At 37.6% G+C, this 17,387-nt stretch overlaps 1 protein-coding gene across 7 annotated transcripts in view; it reads right to left on the reverse strand.

Moving 5' to 3' along the window:
- Positions 1–1,925: 1,925 nt before the first annotated feature.
- The window catches only part of elf1.S (E74 like ETS transcription factor 1 S homeolog), a 76,293-nt gene continuing 60,831 nt past the window's right edge, over positions 1,926–17,387 (reverse strand). For 3 of the 7 annotated variants that reach the window (XM_018248075.2, XM_018248076.2, XM_018248074.2), the window contains 7 exons: positions 12,637–12,811; positions 11,510–11,620; positions 10,536–10,694; positions 9,029–9,109; positions 8,605–8,797; positions 6,804–7,289; positions 1,926–3,909 (listed from right to left, as the gene is read on the reverse strand). In XM_018248075.2, coding sequence (XP_018103564.1) covers positions 3,294–3,909; positions 6,804–7,289; positions 8,605–8,797; positions 9,029–9,109; positions 10,536–10,694; positions 11,510–11,620; positions 12,637–12,811 — 1,821 coding nt within the window. In that variant the 3' untranslated portion in view covers positions 1,926–3,293. 7 annotated transcript variants of the gene reach the window in all.

Consider the following 17,387-nt stretch of genomic DNA (forward strand, 5'->3'; position numbering starts at 1 on the left):
CCCTGATGAAAGGGAGAGGTGGTTAATGTCTGGCCTTTTTTGTTGCAGGGGGTCTGGTGCAATATCATCATGCCAGTAATGCATCCTGTTCTCTTGTTCTGACTCTTAAAGGGGTGGTTCACCTTTAAGTAAACTTTTAGAATGTTATAGAATGGCTAATTCTAAGCAACTTTTCCATTGGTTTTCATTATTTATTTTTTATAGTTTTATTTTATTTGCCTTTTTCTTTGCAGCTTTCAAATGGGCGTCGCTGACCCCATCTAAAAAGCAAATGCTCTGTGAGGCTACAAATTTATTGTTATTGCTAATTTGTATTTCTCGTCTTTTTAGTAAGGTCCTCTCCTAGTCATAATGCAGTCTTCAAAACAATGCATGGTTGCTATGGTAATTCGGGCCATAGCAACCAGATTGCTCAAATTGCAAACTGGAGAGCTGCTGAATAAAAAGCAAAATAACTCAAAATCCACAAATAATAAAAAATGAAAACCAATTGCAAATTGTCTCAGAATATAATTCTCTATATCATACTAAAAGTTAACTCAAAGGTGAACCACCCCTTTAAGGGTCAGATTCGGGAAGATTAGTCGCCCGGAGACATATCTCCTCTTTTTCGGGGCGACTAATCTCCCCAAACTGCCTCCCGCCGGCTAGAATGTAAATTGCTGGCGGGGTGGTAATCGGAGAGCTTTATTTCCCAAAGTCGCTGAAGTTTCCTTGTGAGGCAACTTCGGAAAACGAAGCGCTCTGAGTGACAGCCTATCAGTGTGATTTTCAGAGCTCTTAACCCTGCCAAAACCACCAGCTGGTGAAGAACTAACATCTATTTTATGAATTTATAGATCCAATTAATTTTCGCTTCAGTTTAGCCCAAATTTTTTTTTATTAAACATAAGTTATGAGGACAGGGGTGATCCTTAATGGCTTTACTAGTCTTCTAAATGACTACAGACCTACCTATAAGCCATCTTTATTTCTTTATAATCCAGTCCCCGACAGACATGTATAATAAGGACAATACCAGGATAAAGTTAGATAGCAGCAGTCTAGCTCACTGTTGTTTGGAACTGGTATAACATGTTGCTTATCAGTTTCCATATGAATACTTGCAGTGTGCCAACTCCTCACAGGACTGCCAATCCAATTTACATTTAAAGGGATACTGTCATGGGAAAAAAAAAATAATTTCAAAATGAATCAGTTAATAGTGCTGATCCAGCAGAATTCTGCACTGAAATCCATTTCTCAAAAGAGCAAACCTTTTTTTATATTCAATTTTGAAATCTGACATGGGGCTAGACATATTGTCAATTTCCCAGCTGCCCCAAGTCATGTGACTTGTGTTCTGATAAACTTCAATCACTCTTTACTGCTATACTGCAAGTTGGAGTGATATCACCCCCCTCCCTTTTCCCCCCCAGCAGCCAAACAAAAGAACAATGGGAAGGTAACCAGATAACAGCTCCCTAACACAAGATAACAGCTGCCTGGTAGATCTAAGAACAACACACAATAGTAAAAACCCATGTCTCACTGAGACACATTCAGTTACATTGAGAAGGAAAAACAGCAGCCTGCCAGAAAGCATTTCTCTCCTAAAGTGCAGGCACACGTCACATGACATGGGGCAGCTGGGAAATTGACAAAATGTCTATCCCCATGTCAGATTTCAAAATTGAATATAAAAAAATCTGTTTGCTCTTTTGAGAAATGGATTTCAGTGCAGAATTCTGGAGCAGCACTATTAACTGATTCATTTTGAAATTTTTTCCCATGACAGTATCCCTTTAAGCTCCAAAAAGCACAAATGGTGGTGGTGTATATTATTGAGGAAATAGCCCTTAGTTCTCAATTTTCTGCAAACCGGATTTATTCTTCTTATTTTTTATATAATTAACCAGTTAAAATACAAAAACAGCAAGCTGAAAGGTGTTCCAACATTTAATTTTTTTTTTTAAATACAAATTCAATGTATATCAATATACATATAGCATTTTCAATCTAAACATATAACTGATCTCTTGTGGCTATAAAATCAGATTTTTTTCTTAAACTATTTTAAGAAATAGAAATTTGTTTTATTAAAGGGACAGTTCTCTTTCACAAAATATTGTAATATTTTTTAAATAGTACAACAAAAAATGACTTTTTTCAATAGCTTTTTTTTTTCTTTATAAAAGTTACGTTTTAAAAATGGTTACAATTGTCATCTGTCTTTCTCCTGTTACCCAGTAGCAGCTCATCCAGCGAGGCTTATTCTACCGGCTCTCTAAACTGTTACCATTTCATACATTCATTGTTTCATCCCAGACTCGGCTCCTTTTGAGCATGCTTCCCTGAGCTTCACTAAACTGTCACACAGCAACTGTTGCAGTCGATATATTTGTTGCGGGCATTTCGCAGATGCTGCTGAGCAATGTATCAATCAATGTAGACAATTTCGAAGGTAGTAGGAATGAAACAAATTCATTTTCAAAAGCTGGAGAGTAGAAAAATCATAAAAATAATATAAAACATTGGGAAAAAAGCATTATTTGTGGTGTACTATTTGAAAATGATAAGTGGTGTGAAGGCAAACTGCCCCTTTATATATTTTTTTTAGAAAATTTTCAGAGTTGCAGATAATATACAATATTTACATGTAATAAAAAAGGTATCCCATCTCTTTATATTCTGTCTGCAACACCTGTAATGTTTTAATGCAACTTTTTATTCAAACTAAGGCACAGTAGTTACTGCTAAGGTAAAGTCAACTGAATTTCAGTTGTTGAACGGTCACAAATCCGACTGAAAAGGAAATCCAATGCCTTTTTTCAACAGTGCATTACAACAGCTTTGTTATATTTAATTTCCTTTTCTCTGATCATTCTGGACATTTGGTATATATAAAGAAAATATAGATGGCCTGCAGTCATCTATAACAGAGTATGAAGCAAAAGGCTCAACCCCCATAAAGCACAGATATGCTGAAGTCACTTATTTACATGCTAACAACATAGAATGTACAGAATACACAGCTGATACAAACACAGTAAAAGACTGACAAAAAATATATTCCTTCACGGTTTGTGTCTGAAACATATGTATAGAAAACGATATTCAAATGAATGTTCCCGATTTCTGTTCCAGATAAACCTACAAAGCTCATGTGAAAGTCAAAATCTACTGAACGTTACTGGGAAACAAGAATAGGGAGACAAAAAATAGAGGCTTTGAATTAAAAAAAAAAATAGATGCGGTTGAGGAAGAACCTATCACATTTGGAACTACATATTAAATATAAAGGCTTGGTTTTGTTATTGTGAATCAAATGCCCATTGGTCGTTTTCTTGTTTTATTTCCAATGGAGAAGGAAACCCGTTAGGACTGGCAACTACCAACACGCACGGGGGCTGATATTTCTGCTCAGTCTGCTCAGCAGTCTCTGGTGTTCCCTCCTGCAGAGCTTGAGTGGTAGATACAGGAAGAAGTGTCTGTTTGGTTTCAGGAGACTTGATTACAGATGTGATGACTGTTCCTGTAGCCTGGGTGAGCAGAGGTGAAGTGCTGGTGGAAAAGCTCATGACTGGAGTACTTGCACTGAAGGTTGGAGATGAAGGCAAACTGAGTGTTCCATTACAAAGACTCTGCACATTGCCGCTGAGAACCTGCTGTACCTGGCTTGGGCTCAAGACAATTGATGGAGGCGGCGAACCTGTTCTTTGGGGTTGTAGCACCATGTTTTCTTTAAGTATTGTCATAGGCGAAACTGAAGGCATGGCTTGTAGTATAAATTTTTGTGACCCTGCTCCCGTTACTGGGTCTGTGCTTGTTATGACTGTGGTGAGAGGCACTGTTTGGAGTGTTACTGCATGCAGCTGCTGATTTCCTGCAGAGACCACAACTGGTACTTGTCCTGGAGACTGTATAGTTCTACAATAATAAAATAAAAAAATCATAAATACACAGATGAGATCAAGAACATGCTTATCTATTTCATTATTTTTATTGAGTTTATTCAAAGTATAAAAGATTTACGTTTTAACAGATCATATTAAACACAATGAGATTACATAAATGCATATGCCACGCAGCTTACATCACAAGCGTATATAATAATTATATTAACTACATTATATAAGGATAAAGAGCCAATAAACCCATAAAGTATTATTAAATAACCAGATCAACCTAAAACCAAACCTCGCATGGTGGATTTACAAAATGAAAATGTTTTAGGATGATACAGAGCCACTAAAACTGCCCAATAAATAAACATAGTTCAATTTGTAACAGCTCCAAAATATTTGATTTGTGCCTAGGGTCTATTTGATCCAAATAAAGAGGCCAATTATCAGAAAACCTGAGTTTAAGATGTGGTTCTTCCGATTTGGTTTTTATGGCCTCTTGCTAACATCACTGGTTTCATTGTACTAAAATATATTTTATGATAGGGGGAAACTCTAAAATCCAGAACAGAAATAGGGTCTTTTTAGTAGCTGACATAAAGCGGAAAATTAAGTTCAAGATCATATTGGGATTAAATTTACAATGTTTACTCAATGTAAAAGAAGGGGGACCAATGTGTAAAAAAAAAAGGGCATAAACTGGGGATAAAACTAAGTTTATTTTCAACTTTGAGCAAATAAAGTCTCTTCATTTTTGTCAAACCAGGGTAATGTAAGGGCAGCTCCAAAGGTAATGGAAAAGATTTACATTTTCCTGTTTGGTTAGGGTTAAGGTACACATGTTTTGGGCCAAATTGGCTCAATTTGATTGTTGGCCCCATGCTGCAGCAGACACAGATCAAAATTCGACCTCTGATAAATGTGCCTCTACATGACACACCATGACTCCAGTAATTAATTAAAATTTAATATAAGCTTCTTCATACGGAATATACATGTATTCACTATTCCTCTCTCAGCATCTGTTTCTCTTCATTTTTTTTTTACAGTTTACAGAAAAGAAAAATAAATCTTATTTTAAAACAAATAAAAAAGAAAAAGATGAAATAGACAAACAGGTAAATAAAAGGGTAGGTAAGGAAATAAAAAATAAGCGGAGGGGGAAGGTAGGTAAATAGATAGGTAGAAATAAACAGATAGTCAGATAGATAGTTAGTTAGATAGTCAGGTATTTAATTAGATAATCTCTCCTTAAATTAAATGAGTCTAGCATCAATGCTGATTAAAATATTTCGATTTCCATAGGTGCCACTGTTGGTTGGCAGTTTGGACTTTAAGGATATTTTGCTTCTAGCAATTAGACCTTCAAAGGTAAGGTTAGAGTCTATTAAATATACAAGGTCTTCCTTTTTCAGTATTTCCTGTGATTTCCATAGTCTGGATATTAACAAACCTGACGCTCTTAGGATATGAAATGTGTAGGTGAGATGGTCTGTTTCTCTTTATTCTGTCTTCATGCAGCAGTTGGGTGTCAGATGAATGATCCAATATATCTTATAGGGGGGCTCCCTTTCCTAGCAGATGTATTAGAGCTCACTCAAATAACTGATTCCAGTACAAACAAAATCTAACAAAATAACTGCCTTTTGCGCAAATTCTGCATGTAGAGAGACAGGATTTCTGGTGATTTAAATAGAGTGAGCTCTGAAACATCTTCTAGGCTAAAGAAGCCCCCCTATCAGATATATTGGATCATTCATCTGACACCCAACTCTTGAATGAAGACAGAATGAGGAGAAACAGATGCTGAGCAATGAAAAGAGAACATAAACTTGATTATTTCAGAAACAGTACAGAATTTTTAATTGATTATATTGAGAAAGTTTCTTATTTCAGTATGATGAAGTTAATATAAAATTAGAATTCTTGCGATAGTTCCCCTTTAAAGCTTACAGTCAAGTAACTTGAAAAAAATGAACAGCTTCTTCAGTGAGTTTCATGGTAGCATTGTGACTGGATCACACTTTCACACCTCAGTGTATTTCAGCTAATAGCTGCTTGAATACATTTAATAGAACCACTGTGAATCGATTTTTGTGACTGCAGTTTAAAATGCCCTGCATACATATTCTTCGGCACACCACTTACTTTTCCTTTTTTCTTTAGGGTGCATTCAACTCCTCCAGCTACTTCCAAGCCTGGTTTTCATACAACGATTCCCATAGGGAGGAAGCACACCAAACATATGATTTTGCCTTTTAGGACATTTATTCAGCAGTGTTGGCACAAGCTTTCGGGGTCAACCCCTTCCTCAGGTGCACCTGAGGAAGGGGTTGACCCCGAAAGCTTGTGCCAACACTGCTGAATAAATGTCCTAAAAGGCAAAAATCATATGTTTGGTGTGCTTCCTCCCTATGGGAATCGTTGTTTAAAATGCCCTGCCATGTCTCTTCTGATAGGTCTACATAGGCCCTTGTTATGATCCATTTTTTAGACTACAAGAAGCAACACATAACTAATATCTAATTTTACAAACTCCAGATATTAGTGCCGATTGACTGCAAACACAGACGGATATTGAGTGGACAAATTGGATGTACACATTTCCTAAAGACAACAATTGCTGACCTGACATTGTGATGGGTCTGCTTTGGTAGATTAGCAAAGTCAATCGTTTTGTGGGGCAGCACATGAACAAACAATTGTATAGTTGGGCAGGAAAGGCACAAAGTTCTGAAAATGATCTTTATGTGTGTCTATAAAGAGCAGCATTAGTAACTGGGAAAGGAAAAGATTATATATATGCCAATCCTAAACCTCATGTGTTATAAAGAATCCTGTTTGTATCACGTTTTTTGGATCAATGTGATCCCTTGCATATGCATACTATACCAAGTTAGAAGTTGCTACTTTTCTCACCTTACAGTCTGAGCTCCAGGCAAGCTGTCATTTTGAATTGTGCAAGTTATGGCTTGTTCTGAAATTGCTTGTCCGGGCTGCATTAAATGCACTGTCCGATATAGCTGAGTTGGGTGTGGCTGTGATACTGAAGAAGATTGAATTGTCCTCAATAAATCTGATGGAATCAAGGAGACTTGTTGCTGGACTGGATCTATTTCCTCTTTCAACTTCAAATATTTAGAAGATCCATTTTTTAGAACTGTGGCTGAGCTGGCCCTTGATGCATTGTTGGAAGAGCCTTTTGGTGCCCGTGCTTGGTTCCTGGTGGGAGTTGTAACTGAAGAGTGCTGCAAGGAGAAATCTGAAGACAAATTTCCAGAGTATTCTGCACTGGAGCTAGAGTCCTCCTCATCTATATATACCAAATCCTTTGGCATTTCTTTGAACTGATAGACAAGCCGTTGACCTTCTACTTTGGCTAAAATTCCCCTTTGGTAATAATACCTGAAGAAAAACAATACATATACCAAAATAAATATCTAATCATAGCATAAATATTCAGAAAGGGGGTGATTTATTAAAGTCAGACTTTTAAAGGGTAAAAACAGAATTTTTTCATAGAAAAAAAAAACCTAGAATTTTTAGTGATTTAAACCCAGATGGTGTTAAAAGTCCGAATAAAGAAGTACTTGTAAGTCCATGTAGAAGTCAATGGCAGATGTCCCATTTATATCCTAATCTGCGCTGGGTTTCGTTTAATAATTCAAAGATTTTGTGGTTTTCGGCCGTCAAATCCGAAAAAGTTGCCGTTTTTGGCAACAAATCCAAAAATTTGTATGATTTGAAATTTTCTGAAAAATGTATTGATAAATAGGGGGAAAAGGTCTGTACAGATTGGTCTGAATAGTGAGAACTTTTCAGATTTTTTTAAATAATTGTCGATACTTTCAAGCCTTAGAAAAGAAATTGCAAAAAGCTTATTTCTGTCTGATGAATGAATTTAATTAGGCCAGCAATCAGGGATATAGGGCATAGAGTGCTTAATCGCATAACAGGGCAGCATTTCTAATAAAATATTATTAATCTATTACATATTTCACAGCATGGAAACTCTTCATCTGTCCTAGCCCCAGTGAATTAAAATATAGATTTTAAAATTCACTGGCGCAGAGAAAGATGTATATAGATGTATATAACATACAATACATTCAATACAAAGGCCTTGCAGATTTGCCTTCACTGGAATCAAGCCTATAATCTATCACTGCTGCCTTCCATTGTGCCAGTGCATAAACTGCCTGTTTTTGCTAAGAGCATTTTGATGGCAGTGGCCCTGGAAATCACAGGGATGAAAATACTGGGGAAAGGAAGCTTAGATAGTAACTTTAGTAGGGATGCACCGAATCCAGGATTCGGTTCGGGATTCGGCCAGGATTCGGCCTTTTTCAGCACGATACGTTTCGGGAGGTTAGGCCGAATCCAAAAAAGTGGATTCGGTGCATCCCTAAACTTTAGGCAGAAGAAGTGTTCCTTCCTTCTGTATAGAGTTTCAGACTAAATGAATCAGGAATCATAAGCTTTATAAAGAATTAATCTTAATCCATAGAAATACATTGGGGTATATTTATCAAAATTCCGCCACTCTCCATTCATTTCTATGGGATTTTGAAAGGCATACTTATCAAAGGATGAATTTTCACTTTCACCCATTGATAAATACTCTTTTAAAAATCCAATAGAAATGAATGGAGAGTGGACTTTACTCTTTGATTTATATACCCCCATTGTGTGTTGTGAAATTTGCTTTGTTTGGATTTACCTGAGTGCTCTGCCCATGGTCTCATAATTCATGTCAGGCTTGTTCTTATGTTTACCCCACAGTCTGGAAACAGCTTTCGAGTCTACCAGTTTGAAAATGCCCTTTTCTCTCTGTGTCCACTTAATGTACTTTGGGCACGTTGCTTTATCTTGAAGCAAAGCCAGCAAAAACTCCCACAAATAAATTGTATTTCCTGAAAAAGATCAAATAAAATTTTCAAGAAAATCCAGAAATATGGATCCAGTTTTGTCATGGAGAAGCCTTCTATATCTAGTCTGCAAAACTTGTAAAGTGTCTTATTGAACACTCACTCAGTTGAGTGCAACCTTAGAAGGGCACTTTTCCTTCGCCTTTGTTAGGGTATTCAAATGTTGCAAGGAATTCTTCTATTGCCCCAAATATATGATTTTAAAAACAAGTTTACCTTTACCATCTTTGTTTTTCTTTTTGACACATATATTTGGGGTGGTGGGAGATTCAGGACGAGGATTTCTTGGTTTTCTCCCTAAGGTAGAAGATGTTCATTGTAAGAAATAATTCCACATTGACATACTGCTCATTACTGATTATCTGAGTATCAGAGCTATCCTGGACCAATTATATTGCATTATTAGTTATATAAAATGTGTTATTCAGACAAAATACATATATGAAAAGAAAATCATGTTACCATTGTATGTTAATAATAATGTTAATAATGACTGAATGTTAATGAAATAAACTGCACACGTCATCATCATCACTCAGCTTCTGTGAGTCAGTTGTACGACTATTCACTTAGTTCAGTTGTGTGGCCATTCAGTGTTCACCTGCATGTACTGTATACTGCAAGGCAATGCACATTTGTTCTGTGTCCTTGTTGCAGCTTTGTTAGTACACTGATGCAAGGGAATTTAAAGGGGCACCTTTGACATATTATTTGGATATAGTATACTACCATTAATGAGCTAGTTTTGTTTAAGTATTTTTCTAAAGTTTTACATTGTAAGTTTTAAAAATCATTATTTGCATTAGTCAATTTAAAAATAATATGAGCTAACACCAACCTTAGGGTCTGGCCACACGGGCAGATAAGTCGCCAAATCTCCTCTTCTTTGCGGCGACTAATGTCCAAGATCTGCCTTCCCCTGCCTTCTGCTGGCTAAAATGCCTGCCTGGGGGCAGGCACACAGAGCGCTTCGTTTTTCGAAGTCACCCATAATTACCTCATGAGAAACTTCGGGCGATTTCGGAAAACGAAGCACTCCATGTGCCTGCCCCAGGGTGATTTTCATTTTAGCCGGCGGAAGGCAGATTGGGGAGATTAGTCGCCGCGAAGAAGAGGAGATTTGTCGTTGAAGGGTTAACATGCCTACGTGCCGACCCTTGTAGGCCTCTGTACTTGTTTTTCTGTGTTTTGGGTCTTTTTGGTTTGACGATAGCCTCCACTCTCTTTGGGCCAATTTGTCTCTGGCCATGAGAAAGAACAAAACCAAGGTACTCAACAGTCTCAGCCCCCATCTGAGCTTCATGTTAACCCTTCAGTCGCCTGGCGACTAATCTCCCCCAATCTGTCTTTGTGGCCAGACCCTAAATCAGCTGTAATGTTCTGGGCTCCAGCTGTGTCCAGCTTGTGTCCATCATTTCTTTAGTAACCCCTAATAAATAGCAAGGTAATAAAGGGCATGCATGTAGATGACTATGGGCCCCCCCATAAACCCACTCAGAGTAGGCAGAAGTTGTATCTGTTGACCAATGCAATTTTTTGTGTAGCTTACATGTATACGCTGTAGAAAATGTGCAAAAACATGACTATTTGTGTAGTGTTTAGCCTTCAAAATCTTCAGTTTTGTTAATCTTGAGTTTCTTACTGGCTGTAGCAGTGTATATTTTGCTGCCAAGTCCAACGGAGAGTGATGCTTTGTGTAATTATTACAGCTTTGGATACATACCTTTTTTTCTCTTAGGTTGTTCCTGTAAATTAGATTCTAGATTCTCTTCATAGAAGTTCGGGTTAATTTCCACCACCTCTGGGATTCCATCAACAGTGACAGAGACGTGGGTAATAGGACTGATCAGGAGGTCATCATCAGCTGAACCAAAGATGTTAGCTAAAAGGTACACAACAATAGCAATGACACATACAATATATAAAAAACAGTCTTAATGAGCTAAAGGAGAATTCACAAAGGTTTCTGCATGGAAGGAAAATGATAAATGATCATATTACAAGTAATGTTAGGAATGAATCAGTCATTCTGGACATTTAACTCCAGATCCTACCAAATTTATATGCAAACTGAAAACATATTAGAAAAGTTGAAACACACACAAATAAAAGTTCATTCAACGGACTGAAAGTTGGCTGCTCTAAATGGTTGGCTAATTTGGTTGTTATTGTCAGAACTGAGTTTTTAGGGAAAACTCAGCTTTTCCTAAACAGCAAAAATATTCACACTTACAAAAATGCATTTTTTACTCAAATTTCTCAAATATCTTTCTACGTTTCTTTCTGTCTCCATTATTTTTGCTGCTCTTGATATGCATTGCTGGCAAAGCCCAAGCCTGGAAATGAGTACTATAAGATGTGTTCCAATGATTTTCCTCTTACAGCAATTCTCTCTGGGTCTAATTCCTTACAGTTGCTCTGTGCTGCAACTAAATTGTGTGAGCAAATCCAAAAATGAAAAAAGGAAGAGAAACTCCAGCAGATTAAATGCAAAATTGTATTCCCTTGGAGATTAACGCAATTTCATCATCTCTGCTGTTAGACCAAAGGAAGTTACAAAAAAAATGGAGCATGTTGGATGCCTTTCTTTTAGCCCTCCCTTTAGTATAAACCTGATACAGCATCAGAAGACTTGATGATTCATATATAATTAGCATTGCTCATGAAGATCCTTCTCTCCAGGGACCGTCCACTCACCAAGCCTTTTTTCATCCAGCATAGGTGAATCAGGTGAATCCATATTTAGTAGTGCCTCGGCAGCTTCAATTGTCTCCATAGTCTCATCGCCACTGTTACAAGATGCTTCAACTGAAAGGCAAGATGTTTCAACTATAAAAAGTTGAAAGTATAAAGTAGTTAAGTTACTGCACCAGAAGCCTAATTAAACAAATGATTTATGCTGTCAAAGTTGGCCGTAGGGGGTCATCATCTTGTTACTTTGTTAAACATCTTTACAAGACCAAGACTACGCTCATGCTCAGTGTGGTCGGGCCTCAGTTGGGAGGCTAATCTTAGGGATTGTCATGAATTATCAAGACAGCACAAGTCAAATAATTTCTGGCATAGAAGCTGATATAGCAAGACTGATTAATAATCAGAATATGTAGACTGCACTGGGTCTGTGGATACAAATCTCTACACGGTCGCCAGCTGCTCTACAGGAAAACAAACAAAGCTGCTGTTCTGGGAAGTAAGGTGGGGGAAGCTGCCCCCTGCCGTTTGAAAATATCGTTTCCCTGCAGAGCAGTTAAGGACCATCTGAAGTTTCCTATCCTCAGCAGTCAGAGCAAGTAAAACGAAGGGGGAATTTCACTGCATACATTCAGGTTTCTTATAAAAACGGTAGGCATTTTTTAATTAAAGTATATTGGAGATAGGTTTCTTTATATTGAAGAAAGTAAAAATGGGATTTTATTTTTTGGCCTTTACATCCCCTTTAAAGGGGAAAATGCAGTTGTGTTTCACATAAGGACATATGTTGTTAATAACATGGACATGCATTGTTGTAGGTAAAAAATAGGGATGAACCAAATACACTATTTTATGCTTTGGCCAAACCCTGAATTCTTTCGTTCAAATCACAAACCAAATCTGAACCCTAATTTGCATATGCAAAACAAGAGGAAAAAGAACTGTGCACTATGACATCCTTTTTTTTTTGGATTTGGTTCACCCGGGCACTTCGACCAAATCCAAATCCTACTTAAAAAGCCAAACCTGAACCAAATCCTGTATTTGTTGTCTCCCTAGTTTAAAAATACAATAGCTAATATTTACTTCCTGAACTATATTGTGCCAAAGAGTGAATTAAGACCACTTTTTACCTGTAAGAGTGAGGTCATCATCTTCAATAATCTGTTCCTCTGCTACATCCAATGAGTTTTCTGTGATCATATGGTTTGGTTCATCAACACAGGTTAGACCAGAGTAGGTGTGCAGGAGATCTGCATTTGGAATGTGCTCAACAATGACAGCTGGAAAAATAGAAGGGTCTCCAAGCTAGAGAGGCAAAAAAGTTTTTGCGACTTATTAGTGTTCAAAAAATGTGAAGAGATCTGAAACAATTCTTTCATTTCCATATTCTGCTCTGAAATAGTCTACAATGTGATTATTTAAAAGGGAACAAACAAAGTCCTTAGGTGCCTGGGCCCCTGTGTTGAATTCATATATATTTCATCACAAATTTCTAATTGCTTCAGTTATTTTATGAAATAGGGAATGAACATTGTAAGCTCACTGGGGCAGTGTAAAGCCCTGTAGAAAATGCCTGCACTATATAAACAAAGGTTAATAATTGTAACCTCACTGCTCAGGAAATGAGGAATAGAACTGTCATTAAATAACGGTTTGTATTACAAGCTTACAAAAAAATCCCTGTATGCCTTCTAGCAACTCCATTGTCTCCACATTTTTTCTTATTAGAACTAAACTCACCAAAGAACAAGGCAATAAATGCTACACCTTATTGTCTGGCTTCTGTACCAGCCTCAGGCCACAAAGCTCTTTAGCATAGACAATCTGCACCTCCACTGATGCCCATAATACCCCCCCCCCCTTCTTTTTTCTGTAGATTCACAGCACATGCTCTGGGCTGCTGTCAGTTATCCAAGCACAAGGATCAGCTCGCTGTATACATTTCACAGGCAGTAATTCATTCAGATTCCCATTACATGACCGCATAAAATTCAGTCCAATCTGCATTAGAATAAATATTCAGCCTTCTAGCAATAGCTTCTACAACAGACAAACCCTCTCTTTCAGCTTATGTTTTGGCAAATTAGGATTACCCCAACATTTTGTTTCTTTTGCACGCCATACCAAACAGACCCACACTCAAAACAAGGCCTAATAAGATCAGAGGATGGGAAGCTGCAGTCGACAACTCTGAAGGCACGGCTTGTTGCAAATGCAGGATTTTGGCACAAAAACATACTCTTCTGTTTCTGTGCGAAAATTCTGCACATAAGCTGATGCAGTGCCTGTCAGTATAGATACAGGTCTGAACAGATGAGAGAGAATCAGCTATTTCCACACAGGCAAAAAAAACAGCTATGCGTGGCATTAGCCTTAAAAAGTATTTCTGTATAAGACATTTGATTAAACGACTGAACTGCTGCAAACCAACCCCCTTGTTTCAGACTAGTATTTAACAAGCAATTGTTTTCAGATAGTTCACCAGAAATAAAGACTTTTTTTACTTACTTTCCATTTTTTCTTTTTTTTTTTTTTACTGTTTTTCCAATAAGTTAAAGTTTAGTGTTTGAGTCTGGCAGCTCAGTAATTCAGGGTCAGACTCGAAGGGGCAGATTTACTAAATTCGCCAGCATGACGTAATTTCGTTACTTTGCTGATTTACCATGGGTCGCTGGTGTAACTTTGCTAGCAAAGGAGATAGACTCTAGTGGTAATTCGCTCCTTTATACCTGGCGAAGTTGCACTGTGGCGAATGAAGATAACTACGCAAATTCACTAAGATGCAGATTTTACTCAACGTTACCTCTAGCGACAGACTTGCCTTCACCACCTCAGGCCAGGCGAAAGTGCAATAGAGTAGTTAGGACTTCCTTGAAAAATAGTTGAAAATTTTTCCTTAAAAAACTGTGGCGACTTTTTATTTTTCAGGGTGATAGGCTGCAAAAGATCCGAAATTTTTACTGGGGTACCTGGCTTCCCCCCTACATTTCCAAACATATGGCCATAAACTATACACTGGGCACATTTGTCCTGTCAGTGATTTTCATTATAGCTGGCGGAAGGCAGGGGAAAGCAGTTCAGGGAGAAGAAAAGAAAAGGATATTTGTCGCCGGGCGACTAATCTCCCCGAATCTGTGCCCTGACCCTAAACTGTTACAACTTTGCTACATTTAGTTGATACGTTTCTCAGTGGCATCTGTGAATTATTAGCAACTATTGTATCAATTCTAACAGCTGCCTTTAATAAAACTCAGGGATTCTGCTCAGCAAAGACAAATATAACAAATGTATCAAATAAATGTATCAACTAAATGTATCTATTTAGAACAGTTTAGATCGTCAGTGACCCCCCCCCCTCCCAGAGCTGCTTTAGAAGGTGAAAAATTAAACTTTACTCTTCAATATTAGAAAAACTGTCACAAATAGAAATAGAATAATTGAAAAAATTCTTTATGCTTGGGGAACTACCTGAAATCAACTGAACTGGGAAAAGTTGTTGGAAGGTGAACAACCCCTTTAACGATAAGTTTAGCTTTTATTTTGTGTAATAATAATTTAACAATATCTAAGGTAATTTGGATGACAGGGAAAGCCATGTGTGTTTGTACACTTATTACCGTTGGATAAAAAAGGGGACAAGTAGTTAAGAACTGATGTGGATTTGGAAAGCAGATTATGCGACTTCCCAGTGCAGAATGTTATACAATGATAACATGTAGCGGCAACTGCATTTTCCTGAGGAAAAGCTTCTGAACACACTGTCGACTTTCCCCTGTTAACAAGCAATGACAGTGACAGCTTTATGTTCAGTCATATAGAGGAGTCCTCAAAAATTCAGCCAGCACCATGTGTTCCCCAAAGAATACAAGGCAAAATGTAGAATCTAGGGCATATGAGAAACAAGTCCTTGACAGTTAGCAGGTTACATTCTACATTATGTGCTCAAAATTGTCATTACAAACTGCCTTCTTATGTTATACCAGGGTTGCTTCTCACCTAGGCCAGTAGACCTGATGACCCCACCATTTATATCTCACTTCAGTGGCACGTTTCCATAGCTGCAATTGACTTGGAGTAAGTGAATGGGACAATGACATGCACCAGAAGTGGCACAATTATGACCAAAATGCAGTTAGAAAACGGTGTAATGGAATGTTTGCATGTTTTTTGCAAAACAGATGTTAATTTGCATCCATTCTGGTTTTTCAGTAGCAAGTTGCAGTGGAATTCTAGGAGGAAATACTGCATTCTACAGAGGCATGGCAATATGCAAACAACTTTTAAATGTTAAACTATTTGTAAATGAGCTGCTTTTTCTGTCCCTATCTGGTCCTCTTGAAACAATAAAGCAGAAGCTGATTAACAAACCTGTGAAGTAGCATTCAAGGAATTGTGGGAACTGGAGTTAACCTAAGCTCCTTTGTTTAGGACCCTCTTTAACTCTTGTATTAGTTATCGATTGTTGCTTTTGTAATGAAATCTATATTTTCTTTTTATATTGTATATCACTGCGGAATATTGGGTCATTTTATAAATGGGTGTTAATAATAACGGACCTTTCACCGAGTGGTGTCAATGTGCAAGGCACCCCCCAGTAAATATCATCAACCCCAGGATGGCTCTTCTCTCCTCTAAAAAGTGCAGTGGCCAAGGGTACTGTTCCTGACACACTGCTCTGCCACCTTTTTGTGATGTCACCGAGATCTTCTGCGATGTTGGGAAAGGTGTGCATGCACTGTTTAAAGGGGCTATTCACCATCAAATTAACTTTTAGTATGATATAGAGTAGTGGTCCCCAACTTTTTTTACCCATGAGCCACATTATAATATAAAAAGATTTGAGGGGCAACACAAGCATGAAAAAGCCCCTTGGGGTGCCAAATAAGGGCTGTGATTGGCTACTTGGTAGATCCTATGTGAACTGGCAGCCTACAAGAGGCTGTACTTGGCACTATACTTAGTTTTTATGCAAACTAAACTTGCTTCCAAGCCTGGCATTCAAAAAACTGATGTAGAGAGTGAGATTCTGAGACAATTTGCAGTTGATTTTCATTTTTTATTATTTGTGGTTGCTAATATTTCACAGATGCTGCTGAGAAATGCATCAACTAAATGTAGCAAAGTTGTAGCAGTTTAGAATCTGCCCCTGAATTACTGAGCTGCCAGACTCAAAAGAGACAGGAACTAAACTTTAACTTAGATTTTGGAAAAACAGTAAAAAAAAGAAAAAAATGGAAAGTAATTAAAAAAAGTCTTTATTTCTGGTGAACTATCTGAAAACAATTGAACTGAAAAAGTGTTTGGAAGGTGAAGCACCTAGTCTGATCATTACTCTACTGCGTACTTGCAGTTCCAGGACACCCAAAGAGGATTCCTGGGGCATTGGTAGTGATGTGCAGCAGGAATAGCACCCTGGCCTATCTAAGGTGAGCAATACAATTCACACATTGGCACACTCTGTGAATTTCCCTGTTCTTGTCCTTTAATAAATGCAAACTGCAAAGTTGTTTAGTCTGACCTTTTCTTCCATTATGTAAAAACAAACTGGGTTGAGTAAAACTGCAAAATACAGAGTGTTATTTATATGACAATACCAAAACATCTGTGATTCATTGTGAACTATGAGGATGTATTTCTCATGACATTCCAGCAGGTGGAGACTAAGATAGCCCTAACTTTGGTCAGATGTTTACACAGGAAAGTTTGCCCAGCCTGTTGTTTTTATCATTTTTATTTTACAATTGCTGTCATTTATATAGTGCTGGCGCATTTATACAATGTTTTACATCTGTTTTTTTTAGGAGCATAGGACAGTGAGAATGTAGAAACTCAAGAAAAAAAGAGGTAACCACTATGGGGGGACATGGTATCACTCCCATGA

This window comes from Xenopus laevis, chromosome 2S (genome assembly GCF_017654675.1).
Source record: "Xenopus laevis strain J_2021 chromosome 2S, Xenopus_laevis_v10.1, whole genome shotgun sequence".
In the NCBI taxonomy this organism is placed as follows: Eukaryota; Metazoa; Chordata; class Amphibia; order Anura; family Pipidae; genus Xenopus; species Xenopus laevis.